A 21,420-nucleotide genomic window follows, 5' to 3' on the forward strand; every position below is an offset into this window, starting at 1 on the left:
TACCGGCTTTAGACTGCGTGCCTTTCATTTCATAATTATGTAAGCTTTCCTTACTCTTTACTCTTACCATGACAGAGATGCATCTGAAAATGTTGTGCTTATTGCCAGGCTATACGATACTAGGATTATCACCATGTTTAGCACCATTTCAGCGTCAATTTCACCTACAATTTGATCAATCAGGAAATTGGCACTTATACTATTATAAGTATACAATTAGCACATTTACGCTCATTGTAATCTCTGTATAGTATTCTACAAAACATTAACCTGCCAGGCTGCCACTAATTAAATGTGAAAGATGTGCTGTGTGCGAAATTTAATGAACTTGGATGAGATGGATCATATGTGTTGGCCATATTACTTTAGATATTCTCATTTGGGTATTCGACCCTTGTAGCATTTCACATTATTATATTCACTATGTTTGACAGAGAAACAGACAGAGGGTTGGATGGAGAGAGAGGGAGTCTGAGCTGACCTTACCATGATAATCTAATCCCTGTCGAGAGTGCTTTTTTTAGAGAGCAAGTTAATGCCACCAGATTATACTCCAGTGTCTCCCACACCGACCAATCGAGGCTGTAGAGATGGAGAGGTCTGTGCTGCACTGTCAGGCCCACCAGGAAAATACAGGAAACACCGCCTCGTATACACAACATTCTGGAATTGCTCAAAATCGGGCTTTAAGCTCACCTAGGGGAGCAATATGTGTGTGTGCTTGTGTGTCTGTGTGCATTTGCGTGCATTTTCTTCATTCCCTCGATCTCCATGCTCAAGATCCCTCCCTGGTTTACCTCCAGCACATTTCAGTGGTGTAGCAGGCCTGGAATGTTAAAAGGCAGGTCATTGAGCAGCTCATCACATGCTATCAAGAGTAATCCCTGTGTATTTGTTGTGTAACCGGGTGGAGAGTTGAACACACACACACACACACGCAGCAGCATAACCACACCAGCTGCTGGTTGCTTTAAGGGCCAGACATGCTGTGTGTTTGTACTAGTGCACATTTTGCACCTCTTATGCCATAATGTTAAATCAAAGAAGGAACATGAGACTTCATCATATATCTTACTCATAGTTTAACAATTGCTTGAACCTTTTTGCTTTTCTGAGGGATATAGACTAGATCTTTTTGTTGATTTGGGAAAGCGGTGTTTCACTGTAGAATTAAGTTATAGTCGCAATGGCGACAAGACATCCTTCCTCATGTCTGTTTAGCTGATAGAGATACTGTTTATAGATGTGGTCCACACAATGTGAGTGATTGACATCTATAAACAGTGTTTCTTACCCAGACATGCAGTTTCTTGTTTCCACATAATATTTGACACGTCTACTCAGTGGGCGTGTGTTTCTGACACGTCTATAACACAGTGTTTCTGACACGTCTATAACACAGTGTTTCTGACACGTCTATAACACAGTGTTTCTGACACGTGTATAACCTCCAGGACGTGGATTAGGCAGACAGTGTAGACAGTGTTAGTCAGTGTGGCGGTTGCTGGAGCTGCAGCGCGGCCCGGTAAACAACGCCTCGTTTAAAGGGCCTCTACACTGTGACCTCACCACGACAGACGGCTGTCATCCTCGTCGCCTCTCACACCTCTGTCTGTCTCTTTTTAGCTGGACATTGGAGCGGACCCTCTGTGGCCAAAATAGGGACACATTGGGACCAAACAGCATCCCTTTGTGATCAAAGTGGAGGCGTCCCCCTGCCTATCTCAGTTGCTCAATTTACTATTGTTCTCGTTTTGTTTTATGTTGTCTTGTCTCGTGTTTTGTCTGCTGTCTTATGTATTTAAAAAAATAATAATCTTCCACCTACAAAATAATCAAAGTGAATCACTGGGATAATTTCACCCAATCCCTAATTGACCCAAAGTCTTTATGCATCTGAATTAATTGGATAGTTGTAAGCAATATCTTCATAGCTGCACCTTGCCCTCTGATAAACTCACAGGAATTGTGTACTCCAATCCTTACAGATCTAGGAGGGAGTAGGGGCTAGAGGTTGATTTGGGATTGGGCAAGACACAAATTTGGATCACTGACAGAAGCACACTGTATAGCATAACATTAGCATAAGGACTGTCACATGCTAGCACTAGTGGCTATGTTGGCACAGCTTGCAGTTGGTTGAGAGAGCATATGTGGGTGACTTAATCATCACACACAGACAACACACTCACATACTCAGACACAGGTTCACTGGTGCGTGCACGCATAGCTGCACACATGCATGTATTCACGTACTGTCTCTCTTTCTCTCACGTACCACACTCTCTCTCTCTCACACACACACACACACACAGGCTCTTAGCTCAGCACCAGAGCCCTGGCCATGGGGAGTTTATGCTGAGCTGGTTTGGACGTCAGGCTGAATAAATGTGAGGACAGCTGACTGGACATGGCTATTCATCTGCCAAAGAAAAGAGAGAGGGAGAGAGGGACTGTACAGAAAAAGTCAGCTCATAGCAACATATTTGGCTATCTGTGTGTGTGTGTGTGTATCATCCATCGCCGTGTCCTCTGTTTTTTTGTGTGTGTGTGTGTGTGTGTGTTTGTCTGAAGCATCACACTTCCACTATTTTGAAGTCAATGTTACATCTCTGTTTTCATTGAATGTGTTATCTAGCTAGGCTATAGCCTATATCAGGGCTCTCCAACCCTGTTCCTGGAGAGCTATCCTCCTGGTGGTTTTCGCTACAACCCCAGTTGTAACTAACCTGATTCAGTTTATCAATCAGCTAATTATTAGAATCAGGTGCGCTAGGTTAGGGTTGGAGTGAAAACCGACAGGATGGTAGCTCCCCGGGAACAGGGTTGGAAACCCCTGGCCCATATTATGTATTGCCTTCCTTTATGTAGATCATCTGAGAGAACACTGCCCCTCTCATCTTCAATAGAGCTTACCCTCTTTGTAAGGTTCAACATAGAGCTAATACATCTTTAAAGGCACACTCCTACATTTGTTTTGAATTGTAAATATTGCAGATTCTACCTTTTTTTCCCAATAGCCTCTTTTTGCTCTTTGTTTGTATTGCTATGTTGTCTAAAGAACAAATCAATGATCATTCAAGATCATGGTCTTCTCTATTAGGCCATTTCTGTTTAGTTTGGACTTTTGAATAACAGAGATTTATACGAACAGAGACAATAAAGGAACAGCCACACAGCACACTGTCAGACGCCTTCTCACTCCACTAAATGACACAGCATGTGTTTAAACCCTCTCATAGAAAGACTGTTTGGTTTGTTTTTGTGTGTGTATGTTGTGTGTGTGTTTTCAATTCAGTAAAGTTTGGTGGAGATGTGGCGAAGTCCACGGAAACAGAATTATGTTGAGACTCTGATTTTTTTACTCTAAAATGTATGTCAAACAAAAACCAATGATTGCAAAGTTCAACAAACTGTACAGCTCTATGCACAAGGGCTATTTGGAAGAATTTCCAGAACATTTTACAAAAACACATTTACTTGAACAGTACAGATGCAAAAGTTTGGTAACAGAATGCCGGCACAAACAGTCATTCTGTTCCCAAACTTTGCATCTGCACTGTTCTTCAAGTAAATATGTTTTTTCAAAATGTTCGGTGGAAATTGTTAAGTCTGACCATGGAGTTGCTCATGTCTGTTAAACATTTTGTTAGAGTTTATAAAAAGATGGTGTTGCTGCCTATTAGGATAGTTAAGGTTGCTATATGGCATTTTAAGACCCCAAACCTAACAATGACCTAGTTGGAAACACTTCATACCCTCCAAAAAACTTTACCGGGGGTGACTCATTTAGTCTGCTTGTAAGACACACACACACACAGGCCTGATGGCCCTCCACTACCATCTGTTGCCTCCTTTCGCTCTGACATCATCCCACCATCCCCCATTGTGTTAACCCATCATCACCCAGCCCGGCCGTCACCTTAACCCCCCCCCATACAGAGCCACTGTGCCACTCGGTCTGTACGCTAATCCCTCAGCGTCTGCCCTCTTAACACCTGCCACCACACTCGTCTAACTCAACTCCCATTCTGGAGCCCATGCCAGTTTCTTGGCTGTTTTGCTGGAAGAGCACACACATTGAAAAAGCCCATAGCAGAACGCACACACACACACATGCTGAGACGCGCACACACACACACACACACACACACACACACGGCTCAGAGTGGCCTGAGACGGGACAGATAGGTCTCTTTTGTCATCCCCCCCCCCGCCACTGCTCTCTCACCCCTAGACATCTTTTGCAGGCCCCATTGCACAACAATGGCCACTGTAGGACCCCCTGGTAATGGTTGGAGGGCGAGACGTGACCAAATGTGACAGTTCTGGTGCAGCTGACACAATGGTGTTTCTTTCCCGCGGCTGCCTGTACTGCGTTGGCTTTAAGAGAGCCTGGGCACTTTGCGCACTGTTATAGTTTTTGAGAAGGAAGTTACCATCTTCTGCTGTGGTCTGGAAAACCACCCCCCTGCCGCCAATTACTTGGCCATAAAGGATGTGTGTGTGTGTATCATCCACAAAAATAAAAAAACACAACTTGGAACAGATACCCCTTCACAAAGATACATCTTTATCTTAGACATAAATAATAAATACTTTAAAAAATATATATTCTGAAGTTGTTTGATATAGGAACAGCTCACATTTTATTTTAGGGTATCTATAGTGCTGGAGGAGTTGACTATGAAAATATGTATCATATTTTTCTCTTAACTATACTGATGCCACCTGCCCCATTTTTATAATTATTTTATCTGTGCTTTTCTCAGTGTCTTTTGTATGAGTGAGGTTAACTACTGTTCGTTTATGACATTTCCCTTCATATTAATAACCACTCGATGTGACCTTGGCGTTCACTGTTGGTATTGTGAGTGTGTGTGTGTCTGTCTGCATGTGTGTGACTGTCTCAGCCTGTTTGTTTGTCTGTGAGATAAAGAAATGTAGTTTGTTGATAATGGTGTATTGATGGGGTTTGGAGTGGACTGGCCCTGAGGCCTCATCCTGACTGGTCAGGACTGAATGCACCTCTTCATGCTTCAGTACACACATGCAATTAAGGCATGGGGAACAGAGGACACGCACACACACACACACTTTCAGTATAAGCTTCCTTTAAGGACAACCATCAATCATCCTGTTGTGGACAATAGCCATTCAAAAGTAAGTGTAATGCAAATTCTCTCCCTCTCCTCTCTAACACACGCCGTTACATTTATAAAACTTAAATACGCACAGACGTAACACTCTCTTACGTTGTGACAGTGAAACATACACATTCAAAAACCGACTATATGTGGAAATTATGGTTGTTAGTAATAGTAGTCCTATGTAAACTCTTTACACTTGGGCCCAATGCGAGAAGCTCTTTCAAATGAATGCAAACTTAAGGTGTGGTTGAAATCATTTTAAATATACCAGGGAATGGGATGTGTATTTTCTATTTATTAGCAACCATCATTGTATAGAGGCTAGTCCTTTAGACAAACTTGTTGATGCTCTTTTTATGGTCATAGTGTTGTTTTGTTGTTGATGACTGCAGCATGATAGCATTTCCCCCCTGTTTGACCTCCTGGTGACTGTCAAATCAAATCAAATTTTATTTGTCACATGCACCGAATACAACAGGTGTAGACCTTACAGTGAAATGCATACTTACAAGCCCTTAACCAACAATGCGATTTTTAAGAAAAATATGTGTTAAGTAAATAATAGATATGTAAAAAAAAAAAGAAATTAAAGTAACAAATAATTAAAGAGCAGCAGTAAAATAACAATCGCGAGGCTATATACAGGGGGTAACGGTACAGAGTCAATGTGCAGGGGCACAGGTTAGTCGGTGTAATTGAGGTAATATGTACATGTAGGTAGAGTTAAAGTGACTATGCATAGATAATAAACAGAGAGTAGCAGAAGCTTAAAAGGGGGGGGGGGCAATGCAAATAGTCTGGATAGCCATTTGATTAGCTGTTCAGAAGTCTTGTGGCTTGTGAGTAGAAGCTGTGAAGAAGCCTTTTGGACTTCCACTTGCCGTGCGGTAGCAGAGAGAACAGTTCATGACTGACAATTTTTAGGGCTTTCTTTTGACACCGCCTGGTATAGAGGTCCTGGATGGCAGGAAGCTTGGCCCAAGTAATGTACTGGGCCATACGCACTATGTGGTGCCTTGCAGTCGGAGGCCGAGCAGTTGCCATACCAGGCAGTGAAGCAACCAGTCAGTTCTCTCTGTCCCCGTCTGGGCCTGTCTGCCTCTGTCTGTCTCTTGGTTGAATATATAGCCTACCAGATGTCAGTTATTGTATTGGTTGTGTGGTTATAATAAAACCTATTATTAGATTTATAATATGGCCTAATAGTTTTTTCTTGTTTTTTTAGGTGTTTTTAATGATAATCTCTCCAGTCTTAATGATTGCTAAAGAAAATCCCTCCAACAACATAAGTAAAGCAGCATCTACAGACCTATCCCTCATCACAATCACTATGAGAACCTTATGACTTTGGAGCGCACGGGTCAGTTTTCTTCATCAGGGATCAACAGACACTTGAGCTGCCACAGCCCATGGAGGTGGTGTCGAAGCAGGAGCGGGCGGACCAAAGCAAAGCTGACGCTTTCAAGAGTGACCAGGAGGGGGACAATGCGATGGCCTCAGGCCACACCTGTGGTCTCTGCGGACGGAGCTTCCCTCTCCTTAGCTCGCTGTCCCAGCACATGCGCAGGCACACTGGAGAGAAGCCGTACAAGTGTCCTTACTGCGAACACCGGGCGGCCCAGAAGGGCAGCCTGAAAGTCCACATCCGCAGCCACAAGCTGGGCCTGTTCAGCCGAAGCTTGGGCAAGAAAGAAGAAGAGGGCAAGAAAAGGGAGGGGGAAGTGGAGGAGGAGGATGTGGAGCAAGGACAAACACAGAGAGACCCCCAGCAACTGGTTAGTCCCGACAACAACCTTGCCAAAGGCGCCTCGGCCAAGAAGCACAAAGTCAATGGCAAGACAAAAAAGAAAAGCTCCAAGAAGAAAGATGACGACGCAGTCATCCAGGATGGCGGCAAGGAGGACAAGTCACAAACCACGGCTGAGGGCAACTCATTTCCGGGAGGGACTAACTGGGTGGACGAACGGGACGAGGAGGCCAGTGCTGGCTCCTTCCCCTGCGGGTCTTGCAGCCAAGTCTTCCCCCAGGCCCTGCTCCTCAAGGCCCACATGAAGAAGCATCGCGGTTCCCTAGACCACGGCTGCCGCATCTGCGGCCGGCGCTTCCGCCAGGCCTGGTTCCTCCAGAGCCACATGCGGATTCATCGGGCCAAAAGCCAGCTGCGGGGTGGGGGTGGAGACAGCAGCAAGTCCCCAACCACCCTCAACGGGGTCCCCCGGGAGCCGGCGTCCCTGGTGAACGATGACTGTCTCTACGAGCTGTGTGCCGGCTGCGGCAACTTCTTTTACGACCGCAAGACCCTCCGGCTGCACGAGAGGGTCCACAAGCAGAGCCATACCCCCAACAAGCCGCTGCAGCAAGACCCTGACAACGGCTCGTCATCCCCCGCCGCCAAGAGTCGCTTCCTGGAATGCCTTAACCTTAGGGCAGCTGGGGCTGGAGAGGCAGCTATGGAGGGGAGTCTTGGAAGACGGATCCCCGAGCTGGACCCGGTATGCAGTTACCAGGCCTGGCAGTTGGTCACCCGGGGGCATGTGGTTGAGGTGACAGATAAAAGTCTAGGCTGGGAGGAGAGGCTGGCGGATGCCGATGTGGCGTTTGACCAGGAGAAGGGCGAGTATGTGCCGCTGAAACAGGAGAAGCGGAAGAGGCAGCTGGACTCCTCCCAAAGCAAGAAGAAGAAAGGATCCCCAGGATGTTGTTGTTAATGGTGGCTGCGGTGGGATCTCCCACCAGCAGGGTGACCGTAGAAATAGCCGCACCTTGTTGAATGGGCTCAGCCCAGAGACGTTTGGAATATTGCAGAAAAAGGTGAAATATGGTCATCAATCCAGCAAGCAAGCCACCAAACCAAACTCTTCCAGTCAGCCCAGCACACCAAGACAAGAAAATTCTCTGTCTGCCTCTTCCATAAAGAGGAATAATATCAGGGACCCAACCTATGAAGGTAAGACAAAACCACACTATCACCTAGATTAGCAACAAGAATTCGATTTTTGTGAAATTACATGACAAAAGGCATCTTGGTTGTATTCACATTTAAAATCCTGATTCTGAAAAAAATATTCCTTAAAAGGAGCAATTTTCTTGCCACCCATGTGGCGAAGCAGTCTAAGGCACTGCATCACTCAGTGCTAGAGGCGTCACTACAGACAAGGGGTTTGATCACAGATTGTGTCGCAGCCAGCCGTGACCGGGAGACCCATGAGGTGGCGCACAATTGGCCCAGCGTTGTCTGGGTTAGGGGAGGGTTTGGCTGGCCGGGATGTCCTTGTCCCATCGCGCTCTAGCGACTCCTTGTGGCGGGCTGGGCACATGCACGCTGACTTCCGGTCGCCAGCTGTAAGGTGTTTCCTCCAACACATTGGTGCGTCTGGCTTCCGGGTCAAGAAGCAGTGCGGCTTGGCGGGGTCATGTTTCAGAGGACACATGACTCTTGACCTTCGCCTCTCCCGAGTCTGTATGGGAGTTGCGACGATGGGACAATACTGTAACTACCAATTGGATATCACAAAAAGGGTAAAAAAATGAAAAAACAGGACCATTTTTCTTACTCACAGCAATAATAATGAAATAATCCCCCCAAAAATTCAGACATTACCACATTACAATATTTCACTGGTCATCCCCAAAGCCAACACCTACTTTGGCCGCCTTTCCTTCCAGTTCTCTGCTGCCAATGACTGGAACGAATTGCAAAAATCACTGAAGCTGGAGACTTATATCTTCCTCTCCAACTTTAAGCATCAGCTGTCAGAGCAGCTTACCGATCACTGTACCTGTACACAGCCCATCTGTAAACTGCACACCCAACTACCTCATCCCCATATTGTTATTTATTTTTGCTCTTTTGCACCCCAGTATCTCTACTTGCACATCATCACATCTATCACTCCAGTGTCAATGCTAAATTATAATTATTTCTCCTCTATGGCCTATTTATTGCATTACCTCCCTAATCTCACTACATTTGCACACACTGTACATAGACCTTTTGTATTGTGTTATTGACTGTACGTTTGTTTATCCCATGTGTAACGGTTTTGTTTTTGCCGCACTGCTATGCTTTATCTTGGCCAGGTCGCAGTTGTAAATGAGAACTTGTTCTCAACTGGGCTACCTGGTTAAATAAAGCTGGAAATAAATGGGGAAAAAAACATGCTTACATGGTAAATATGCCCATAACTAGCAACTCACAAGTTTGTAATAGTCTTGTAATGTTTGAAATTACACTCATGACATTGACAAGCAAAAAGTGATGGATATATTTATAATTCTGTAGCACTTTTCTCACATTTTGAAGTAGTATGGAAGTGGATGTCTTAGTTCAGTTTTCCAGTTAAAAGCTGGTGTTCAGTTGTCATGGAGCAGTACTCATACAGGTCAAATGGGTGTTCAACAGTTGCCTTTAGGGTGCCACTGCAAATGATATGGCTATGGCGCCATCGTGTGGCATGGATTGCCCATTCCACCCTTCATCCTACATAAAGGAATATGAAAGGCCCTTACATCTGGTACTGTGAGGCCTAAACCTTTCTGTACCATTCATATAGCTTGACATTTGTTGGAATGTTTTCTGGAATATACTTAAGGGTTCATGAAGGTTTCATTCAACGGTTGAATTTAGCATGTATTGAAAATAGTTGAGTTGTTAGGGTAAAGGACTGATGAAAAGTAGCATTACAATGTCCTCCTCTCTCATCCACATGTTTGTGAAAGCATGTTACCACTTATTAAATCTTCATACCTTGCTGAAGCTCATTTTCTTAAAATGTCTGTTTTTCAATGTGAGCTTAGTCTACCTGTACTCTGCTATCCACAGATACCAAGCCATACTTCTGCGAGCACTGTGACTTCCACACCAGCGACCCCTCTTGCCTCACGTTCCACATGCACAAGCTGCACAAGCACATCAGGGATGCACGTCATCACGTACTGGAAGCTGTTATGGAAGACCCGAGCCACGGCACTCCCAAAGTCTCAGGTTACATGGAATATCTCCGGCTGAAGAGCACACTGCTCAGCCAGCCCTACTGGAATCCTCCTGGCCAGGAGAGGGCGGCATCGAGCGGACAGTCTGAAAAGTCGAGGAGCCTAAAGGTCAAAGGGCAATCCTCTCAGGATGCTATCATCAACGCCAGCCTCCTCAACCTGTCTGCCCCGCCCGAGGGCCAGCAGGAGGATAGTGGTGCGAACCCTGTGGCAGCGCTGTCCGAGGGTAAGCTAGTCAGACACCAGTGCCCGTTCTGCACCCACACCACCCATTACCTGGAGGTGCTGTGGATCCACCAGCGTGTGGCCCACAGGGTGGATAGTGGCAGCTCCCTGGCCCCCAAGTGGGCCCCCTACGTCACCTGTTTCAAGGGCTCCAAGGCTGCTGGACGACGCACGGGGCCCCCGCCTTTCCTGGAAGGAAAAGACTGCCCAGCGCTCCTAGTGCCCCGGTCCCAGCGCACCAAAGCCCCAGGTTCCACTGCCATGCAACCTTCAGGTGGAGGCACCAAGAGGCCAAAGACCCACACAAGCACTACAACTACTACTGCCCAGTCCAACACTAGCCAGGCCATGGTGTCAGGGTCGCGTACCTCCACAAGGTCACCCCCTGGTGGTGGGAAGTCGCTCCTACCTCAAAAGAAGAAGTCGTCAAGCCTCCCAAACCATACGGGGGAGGTGGCAAATAAGAGCGCCCGATCTAAAACAGAAGCCCACCCTAAAGTTCCTGCCGCCTCAACCAGCATCCGAGGCTTCTCCCAGCAGTCGACAAGCAGAACCAAATCTGGAAGCCATCATCGGGCGGCTGCCGAGGGAAGCCTGCTTCCGCAAGAGGGCCTCGGCTTTATTCTCGCCAGGAACCATGGCAGGGCCGACCACACATCCCATCTTACCCCAGACAGAACTCACCTACACCCCCGTCCACACCCACACAGCCATCCACAGGATCCCCCTGCAGCCCTAAAAGGTCAAGACCTTTGGTCAGTCACAAACATGTTTGGGGCGCAGGGCAGCAGTGGGTACCTGGCACCCACCACCGTCTTCGGCCATGGGAAGAGGGAGTCGACTGCTGGGGATAGCAGAGACACGCCGATGGACATGGACATCCTGGGTCTGTTGAAGAACTACAACCCCCACGACCTGGCAGCTCTCTACCAGCACTGGGGCTTTGTAGATCCCAGGCTTGACCAACAAGGTAAAGGGGGATTGAGTGTTGGGTAATGTAGTCCTTTTTTACCTTTATTTAACTAGGCAAGTCAGTTAAGAACACATTCTTATTTACAATGACAGCACAGTGCCTTGTTCAGGGGCAGAACGACAGATTTCTACCTTGTCAGCTTAGGGATTTGATCTAGCAACCTTTCCGTTACTGGCCATACGCTCTAACCACTAGGCTACCTGCGGCCCCAATGCCATTAACCTCTATGGGCAAGCGTCCCACCTACGTAACAGCCACTGGCAGCCTGGGGCGCGATTTTCAAAACGTTAAAAATCCTATTACTTCAATTTCTCAAACATATGACTATTTTACAGCTATTTAAAGACAAGACTCTCGTTAATCTAACCACACTGTCCGATTTCAAAAAGGCTTTACAACGAAAGCAAAACATTAGATTATGTCAGCAGAGTACCAAGCCAGAAATAATCAGACACCCATTTTTCAAGCCAGCATATAATGTCACCAAAACCCAGAAGACAGCTAAATGCAGCACTCACCTTTGATGATCTTCATCAGATGACAACCCTAGGACATTATGTTATACAATACATGCATGTTTTGTTCAATCAAGTTCATATTTATATCAAAAACCAGCTTTTTACATTAGCATGTGACGTTCAGAACTAGCATACCCCCCGCAAACTTCCGGGGAATTCGCTAACATTTTACTAAATTACTCACGATAAACGTTCACAAAAAGCATAACAATTATTTTAAGAATTATAGATACAGACCTCCTCTATGCACTCGATATGTCCGATTTTAAAATAGCTTTTGGTGAAAGCACATTTTGCAATATTCTAAGTACATAGCCCAGGCATCACGGGCTCGCTATTTAGACACCCGGCAAGTTTAGCACTCACCATAATCATATTTACTATTATAAAAGTTTGATTACCTTTTGTTGTCTTTGTCAGAATGCACACCCAGGACTGCTACTTCAATAACAAATGTTGGTTTGGTCCAAAATAATCCATCGTTATATCCGAATAGCGGCGTTTTGTTCGTGCGTTCCAGACACTATCCGAAATAGTAAAGAAGTGTCGCGCACATGGCGCAATTCGTGACAATAAAATTCGAAATATTCCATTACCGTACTTCGAAGCATGTCAACCGCTGTTTAAAATCAATTTTTACGACATTTTTCTCGTATAAAAGCGATAATATTCCGACAGGGAATCTCCTTTTCGGCAAACAGAGGAAAAAAATCCCAAAGGCGGGGCGGTCGGGTCACGCGCCTAAGCCCAGTGTCCCTTGATCGGCCACTTGAGAAAGGCGATAATGTGTTTCAGCCTGGGGCTGGAATGACGACATTCTGTTTTTTCCCGGGCTCTGAGCGCCTATGGACGACGTGGGAAGTGTCACGTTAGAGCAGAGATCCTTAGTAAATGATAGAGATGGAAAAGAAGTTCAAGAAATGGTCAGACAGGCCACTTCCTGTAAAGGAATCTCTCAGGTTTTGACCTGCCATTTGAGTTCTGTTATACTCACAGACACCATTCAAACAGTTTTAGAAAATGTAGGGTGTTTTCTATCCATATGTAATAAGTATATGCATATTCTAGTTACTGGGTAGGAGTGGTAACCAGATTAAATCGGGTATGTTTTTTATCCAGCCGTGTCAATACTGCCCCCTAGCCCTAACAGGTTAATAACAATGGCATTGATTTTGTATTTTTATATTTTTTATATTGTTCACCACAGCCCTACATAATTCAGCATGTAGAGGAAGAGAAGGATACATTCACAAAACTGACCATGTACTCTACACTGTACACTAAGGTCACTTTGAGAGTAGCAGATCTAACCTGCAGCTTGTCGTCGGAGATACCATCATCATCCTCTTTAGCCCTTTGAGTCACATGTAATAACGTGACCTTTTGTAGTATGCGTTTTTCATTTTATTTGTCCTCCGCCTTTTCGGTTTTTCTACGAGTGTTTTGGCATGAATGCTAATAGCTTGGGGGAAACATGTTTGCCAAGGCCGACAGAAGGACAGTGCATGTTTCTGCCGGTGATAGTACCAGTCAAGGAATAGGTCTCTCTGTCTGCTGTCGACCTGTGTGTGTGTGTGTGTGTGTGTGTGTGTGTGTGTGTGTGTGTGTGTGTGTGTGTGTGTGTGTGTGTGTGTGTGTGTGTGTGTGTGTCACAGTGGACAGGGAGGACGGCTCATATTAATGGCTGGAACAGAGTATTTTGGCTGGAATGGAGTGATTGGAATGGTATCAAACACATGAATGTGTTTTAATAGCATTACATTGACTCCATTCCAGCCATTATTATGAGCCGTCCTCCCCTCAGCAACCTCCGCCGGTGTACCAGTATGTGCGTGCATGGATCACAGTGACACAGATGGGCAGTGGGCACCCAGTACTGTGTGACAAGGATAAGGGTGTGTGTGTCTGAGAAAGGGAGAATGAAAGAGGTGGCATCGAGACTCTACACACACACACACACACACACACACGACACACACACACACACACACAGTAAATTCCACTCCCAGAACATCAGAGACCTGACACAATTGGGGTGACAGCAGGAGAAAGAGCAGTGAGCAAGTACAGGGAAAGAGAGGGAGAAACAACAAGGAGCGAAAGAGTGACCTAGTGAGAGGGATATGCAGACATAGAGAGAGGAAAAGAGCGAGAGGAGTACATCTGACATGTGACACGGGAGCGCTGGCCAAAGGCATCGGCCGGGCAGTTTAATTTGCAGTAATATATGCGTTACTTCCCAGGCAGCCAGGGGCTGTGTCAGGGCTGTCAGATTTGGTACGAAAGTTGTTACCCACTGCCCTGAATGAAGCCCACCCCTCCCCCATCTTAATGGCACATCGGAAGTACTAATGAGCCCAATACTCTGTGGCTTAGGTGTTCTAGCGGTTAGCATCGCTGTCTCCAGCACACATGTATACCTGTGTCTGCATGGGTTCAAATCTAACCCACAGCCCTTTTGACAGTCTCCTATTCTTTACACACTATCACTCTGACTTTATTCTGTTCATTAAAAAATCTGAAAGGAAAAACCCAATGACCTAACTAGCTAGCTACTGTTTCTTCATAATACGTGCCTACCGCACAGCGCCGGTGAGTAAAAAGATTGGATAAGTTATAAATTGCGTGAGATAAATAATTTATCAATGGAACAGGTTAGCTACCTATCCAACACTGCAATTAGAGCTAGCTAACGTTAGCATACTTTAGCAGGTCAGCTGCAATGGTAGATAGCTAGCTAGCATATACTCCATGAACAAAGCAAACTTTCTAGCGAGAAAAATAGAGGAAAGAGAGTGGTGTTAATGATTTTAGAAAACTGTTCATTAGATAATCCAGCTGGTCGGCATTGTTTCCTATGCATTCTTGTGTTCAGACTTCTGATGGTAATAACTCAGAATTGGATTGGTGCAAGTGTAACCCATGTGAAACGGCTAGTTAGTTAGCCGGGTCACGGCACCAATGTAACAGTGTAGGTTCCGTCCCTCTCTTCGCCCCAACCTGGGCTCGAACCAGGGACCCTTGCACACATCAACAACTGACACCCACGAAGCATCGTTACCCATCGCGCCACAAAAGCCGCGGCCCTTGCAACGCAAGGGGAACAACCACTTCAGGTCTCAGAGCGGGTGACGTCACTGATTGAAATGCTATTAGCGCGCACCACCACTAACTAACTAGCCATTTCACATCGGTTACACAAGCAGAGGCTGAATGGATTGGTGCAAGCACAGATTTGCATGCACACAAACACATACCCACACACATGAAAAAACATAATTTACATTTCTTTACAAAGTGTGTATTGTGCCTGTGAATGCCAGTCTGCCCGTGTGTGTGCTTTTGACCTTGGATGGCAGTCCCTCAACTTTGAACAAACACATTTGCTTGTGATGTCAGTTATGGGGATGTACAGTAATTGGTGTGTGTGCATGCTAATGAGATGCCTGACCACCAGCACAGTGACCATTGGTCCTCTGTAGCTCAGTTGGTAGAGCATGGTGCTTGCAAAGCCAGGATAATGGGTTTGATTCCCTGGACCACACATATGTAAAATGTATGCACTTATAACTGACTAAGTTGCTTTTGATAAAAGTGTCTGCTAAATGGCATATTTTATATAAGTGCATACATTTTACATATGTGTGGTCCAGGGAATCAAACCCATTATCCTGGCTTTGCAAGCACCATTATCCTTGCTTTTCTTTCAAAAACAAGGACATTTCTAAGTGACCCCAAACTTTGTGTGTGTGTGTGTGTGTGTGTGTGTGTGTGTGTGTGTGTGTGTGTGTGTGTGTGTGTGTGTGTGTGTGTGTGTGTGTGTGTGTGTGTGTGTGTGTGTGTGTGTGTGTGTGTGTGTGTGTGTGTGTGTGTGTGTAGCCCACAAATCAATTGAAGACCAAAAACTAGAACAAGCAGAAAAGCCATCGCTTTTTCCCGCTCGTCACTCCAAGGCAATATTACCCTGAAATCTAAACGGAATATTGCCCTAAAAATACAACAGATACCTTAACTTACTGTGATATTATTAGGTTCAGTTTTTTTCTTGTAACTCTTCGTTGGGAAGGTCTTGGGATTCTAAAGTGTTGCTCTGTCTCTCTTGATTCTACAGCGATGCTGCAGTACAATGGACATTTTGGAAATGAAGTCCATTCCTCCACGGAGGCCTCCAAACAAGTATGCTACTTTCCATGTTTGGGTTTTGTTTTGCTAGAAGTAGAATCCGTCTCCTTACTGTGTGCCCTTCGATGTATATCTCCCTCTGCATTCCCCCTATCCTGTCAATAACAAAAAACGAAAGGTATTTAGACCTTTAAAATAATTCCTCATCACTCCTTTCTGCTCCCAGCTCTGAGAATCCAAAAGAGAAATCAGTGTATGAAACACTAAAGGCGAGGCAGTGATACTTGAGCGTCTGTGTCAGACTGCTGTCTCCCTCTTTCTCTGTTTGGTACGAGGAGCTGACAGGAAAACAAAAAATAAAAAAGCCTTGACATCCCCCTTGGGGTAACAGTCGTGCGTCTCCATATGGCATGTCAACATCCTGCCAATCATGACCACACGCAGGCCCTCCTGGACTCTCTCTACCTACCTGTCTGTTGTTCTCTTCTTATATTCTTCCTCTTCTGTTGCCTTTGTAATGTGTGAGACGTGAGGACACACTGACACACACTGAAAGATTAACTCACACACAGTCACACAAACTGACATTTTTGCACAATCAGAAACACACTTTCAGACACAGAAGTATACTTGCACACACAAATACACTCATAGAAAGACAACTGACACTCAGCAACACAAACGTGTCTTGGTATGATCTGTGATCTGACTCCATTTTGCCCCTTATATCTGTCCTCTACAGGCGAGCGGCCGTTCCTCTGCTTCCACAACCTCTCTTAGGAAGGGGACATGAAAACTCTGCATGCCACATGCCCTGAAAACTCGACTTCCCAAAATGCATTGTTGCAAGATGAGAAGCCTGCAGTCCCTCACAGGAACCAAGCCATGACTACAGGAGAACAGTGGCACTTCACTTGTGGGGCCCAATTGTCTCAAGGGACACTCTTTGTCCACAATTAACTAACCCTCCCGGACTGATAAAGCTACCATTACATGTGGACGTGACAGAGTGGAAATTCTTCCCCAACTGGGGTGTGAACTCACAGCCCTCTACACTGTAACTCAACATACACAAGAAGCACCGTCAACACCTCAGCACACAGAAAGGACAAGGCATTTCTGCATCCAGAGTGACAGAACTTCTCAGGAATGCAGTAGCGATGCACTTAACCATCTGCTACATCACAGGGCCAGGCTTAGATGTTTATGTGGTGACAATATACTGACCTAGAAATGGTGTAGTTGTTCAGCTCATGGTGATTGAGTTCAGGCTGGGTTAGTGATAACTGATTCTAAATCAGTTGTTAAAGGGCAGAAAACCAGGATACCCCAGGGTGTTTTATGTAACCTTTAATGCAAACCCTTTAAATCCATGTCAGAGCAAAAAGACAAGCAAAGACTGAAACTTTCATATTGTATCCCTCCAGAGAATTGATAGAACATTTTGAAATAATCGGATTGGTACGTGTGTTTACTGTGAATGTGTGTTAGTGTTTTAGTCATCTGTTTATTTTAGCTTTTGACACTTTTTTTTGGTGTTATTTGGAAACTGTTTGGATTGGTCAACCAGCTCACACAAGAAAAGTTACCATCCACCTTGAAAGCTGGAATCTTTAATAGTAAAACTGCCATGTCCATTTGTGATATTACAACAAGAAACAAATTACTGCAAACAACAAACACGTTTTTTTCTCTCGTACATCATCGCGATAGAACAGCATATATTCATAATTAATATTTTTTTTACCTTGATGCACGACGCTCCCCACCTCGTGATGCACGACGCTCCCCACCTCTTGATGCACGACGCTCCCCACCTCTTGATGCACGACGCTCCCCACCTCTTGATGCACGACGCTCCCCACCTCTGCTTCGTCCAACAAACAAAATCAATAACAATGGTCATGGGGTAGACAGTGGTATGGTTTCTCCCATCTTTAAGCAACAGTAATGAGGCAGCTGTTTGTGACTTACCGTCCATCTCCAACCATGTTTACATGAACAACAACTATGCTAGACTCTGCTGACCAGGGATGTAGTGGAGGGTAAACGCACACAATTCTGGCAAGTAGCCTCAAGGTTGGAGCGTTGGGCCAGTAACCGAAAGGAATACGAATACTGGAGCCAACAATGTGTCGGGTTGCCCTTGAGCAAGGCACTTAACCCTAATTGCTCCAGGGGCGCTGTACAACAGCAACCCTGGTCGTGACCCAACTCCCAGCGAGTGACTTGAGGAGTTGGGATATGCAAAGAAATATATATATAATCCTAATCATTATAAACTTGTGTAAGCACCCTCCAAATTATTTACTCACCTTTTAATTAGTGAAATGACGTTTACCCACTTATTATTGCGTTCCCAGCGTAGATCAAAGCTCAGAAAACTTATTTTCTTGATATGAGTTCTACTCGCGCCTTCCTTCTTTTAGCGAACGGCTAAACTCTGCCCTCTCGCGAATCGCAGCACAGACCGAGGGCCAGTGAAACAAACTACCCCAGCAGACCAACGACAAGTGGCTATAAAAGTAGGCAACTAGAGACGCCGCTGACAGACTAGTGGGTTTGCGAGATGCCGTACATAATTGTATTATTTTTTCCTAAACGTACGCGACTCCTGCCGTGTCTACAGACATCCCCCAAACAAACATAAAACCTGACTCTTGGAGAATGAGTGTACAGCTGGCAAATAGTTGCGTATAGATATGTCAGTCAGGTGGCAGAGACTTCTAGTATTGCCATAACATTAAAGGGATCTGGCTAGTGTTTGCCAGCTAGCTAGCTGGATGAAGAAAGAAGCTAATGTTAAATGGCGCTTGACCAGAGCAGGGGCAAAATATAGGCTACTAAGTTCTCATCATAAATTTGCTTTACAGAGAGTACTAGTAAAGATATTTATAACTAACCCAAGATAGACCAGAGCCTGTCGTTTCCAATGGGAGCAAATTAATCATAGTTGGCAGAATAAGTAAGGAGTTGGGCAGAGCCAAGCACAAGTTAGTTTGATCCTACTGGCGCGTTCTAGCATTTATATTGCATATGTCCATTAGGGAACGCATACTCTGAAGTGCGCGTGTGCAATAACTACATTTGGCCTTGCCCTCCTACTAAACAACACAACTTTGGGAAAGGTTAAAGTCTACAAAACACAGTCCACTCTGTTACAGATTCTAGTTTTGGAAACAGAAAACTGTATGGAAATCAAATGTTTACTCAATGATTTATTTTTGTGGAATGTCGGCCAAAATCCATCTCGCTCTATCTTCTTCCACTGCCGGCAACTAGACTTTCTCTCATGACCATATTTGGCAATGGGTGGAAATGCCAACCGGATGCTTCACATTTATACATCAGGTGAAATATCTGGCTCATTGTTCTATCTGTGGGACTGGTCAGACAGACAGTGGTGTGGCAGACAGTGGTGAGGCTGCGGCAGGCTGCGAAGCATGCAGAGAGCGAGAGGCTAGTACAGTGGTTCCCAAACTTGGGGTCGGGGCACCCTGTGGGGTCCCCTGAGAAAATCTGTACTAATCTTATTATACAAATTTAAGAACTTACAAAAATAAGAAATATCAATATCTCGCCATATCCTACCGTCCCTATAGGCCCACAGTAAAATGCGAACAATACAGATATAAAAATGTAACACGTCTTCCTTTATTTCGTTAGTCTTATCTTGATCGCTCACTGGACTTTATAGTTTACCCACCCTTTGTTTTACCACTATATCAATGCTGCTGACTATGTATGTTCTGTCGCATTAAGTTTGTATATCCACTCAAGTGGATATCCCTACATTGAAAGACTGGCTTCCATTGCTAGGGAGCACTGACCATGTGGAACATTTCAAACATTGTGTTTCTCAGACCTCAGAAAGTTGTCTTCTGTTGAGGTAAGTCCACGTCCCAGGCTATGTGATCCAGACGGAATGGAAAATGAATCCAAAACAAATGCATGGAAAAGAAAAGCACTATGTAACTTACAGATTTGCAGTGCTTCATGCGTATAGCTGGATCTACACAACCAATGGTGTTGTGGACTTGAACAGAAGGCCACTTTTGAGGTCTGAGAACAGAAAATGTCCCTTTTAGAAGGTAGATGTGCAGTTCGACTCCATGAAAATGACTACTCTTCAATGAGGAGGATTGTGGGTCAGTCTTGGATTGTCTGTTTCGAAAAACACTGTTCTTTAGTTCCTTTTTGCTGTGTTTTACTTTTTGTGTTTTGCTGGATCACTGGATATCTGTCTTAGAAATGGCTTCTGCAGTTTTTTTCAAGTTATTTTAGCTGCGCACAAGGAAAGAAAGCCATCCATGTTAAAAAGTACCAATCTGATGTTATTACTACATTATTTATTGAATATTATATGATAGTTATCCACCTTGATCGATTGTCGGTATGTTAAAAAAAAAAAAAAAGGTTTTATGAATTGAAGTCAGAATTATATAGATTGTAAAACGATAGATGTTTGTAATAAAAGGTTGGGGCTTAGATGGACATGTGTTAATCAGACCGCTTCATGATGATTTGCAATGTTCACTCAGTGCTCAGATATTCTGTGACTTTTAGGACTTTAGATGATGAGGCTGTATTTTCAAAGTATTTATATTGCATAATACCTGTTAGTACGAATAAAACTTGATATATTTACATGGGCTTGATATTGGTCATTTCCTTATCCCAGAGGCTCTTTCATCAGCCTTTGAGGTGGTATGTTTATAACAGTCACACACATGAAAATGTAGTATAAATGGTTGTGATTATGTAACATGAAAAGTTCATACAATTACAGGTATTTGTAATAGGCTTAATTTATCTCTCATAATTGTTCAACAGTGCTTGGTAAAGCTCTTACACCAATTATTCTTGCTCATATAGTTATATTAGAAAGTAAAAAGTGTTACAAAGCAATATGGAAGGAATTTGACATTCATTTTCTGAGAGGATGGATATACATTGAGTGTACAAAACATTAGGAACACCTTCCTAATATTGAGTCTCTTTTGCCCTCAGAACAGCCTCAATTTGTCAGGCATGGACTTTACAAGGTGTCAAGTGTTCCACAGGGATGCTGGCCCTGTTAAAAATACTTCTTTAACATGTCTCCTCGCCTTCATCTACACTAACTTCAGTGTATATTTGGCCTTGCGTTTTCAGTTATTACCCTGTTGAAAAGTGGATTTGTCTCCCAGTGTCTGTTGCAAAGCAGAATGAACCAAGTTTTCCTCCTATGCTTCGCTCTATTCCTTTTATTTGTATCCTTAAAAAAAACTCCCTAGTCCTTGCCGATTACAAGAATACCCATAACATGATGCAGCCACCACCATGCTTGAAAATATGAAGAGTGGTACTCAGTGACGTTTTGTGTTGGATTTGCTCCAAACACTATGCTTTGTGTTCAGGAAAAAAACTTTCTTTTACACTTTTTTTCAGTATTTTTTGA

The 21,420-nt window shown here is 44.6% G+C and overlaps 1 protein-coding gene across 1 annotated transcript; it reads left to right on the forward strand.

The window, feature by feature from the left end:
* The first annotated feature begins 6,559 nt into the window (after positions 1 to 6,559).
* On the forward strand, positions 6,560 to 20,627 carry LOC106588300 (zinc finger protein 516). Its single transcript, XM_045709196.1, has 6 exons — positions 6,560 to 6,851; positions 6,954 to 7,763; positions 7,822 to 8,097; positions 9,973 to 11,337; positions 15,970 to 16,034; positions 16,723 to 20,627. The coding sequence occupies exons 1-6, from the start codon at positions 6,560 to 6,562 to the stop codon at positions 16,771 to 16,773; spliced, it is 2,859 nt and encodes a 952-aa protein (XP_045565152.1). The 3' UTR covers positions 16,774 to 20,627.
* Positions 20,628 to 21,420: the final 793 nt, after the last annotated feature.

The sequence above is a fragment of the Salmo salar genome, chromosome ssa27 (assembly GCF_905237065.1).
Source record: "Salmo salar chromosome ssa27, Ssal_v3.1, whole genome shotgun sequence".
Taxonomy (NCBI): Eukaryota; Metazoa; Chordata; class Actinopteri; order Salmoniformes; family Salmonidae; genus Salmo; species Salmo salar.

Excerpts from the sequence above, each read along its gene's own strand:
- LOC106588300 (XM_045709196.1), top strand. The coding sequence starts at position 6,560 with ATGGAGGTGGTGTCGAAGCAGGAGCGGGCGGACCAAAGCAAAGCTGAC. Across the intron at positions 6,852-6,953 it reads GGGCAAGAAAGAAGAAGAGG|GCGCCTCGGCCAAGAAGCAC; the intron begins GCAAGAAAAGGG and ends ACCTTGCCAAAG. Across the intron at positions 7,764-7,821 it reads GGCGTTTGACCAGGAGAAGG|CAAGAAGAAGAAAGGATCCC; the intron begins GCGAGTATGTGC and ends CTCCTCCCAAAG.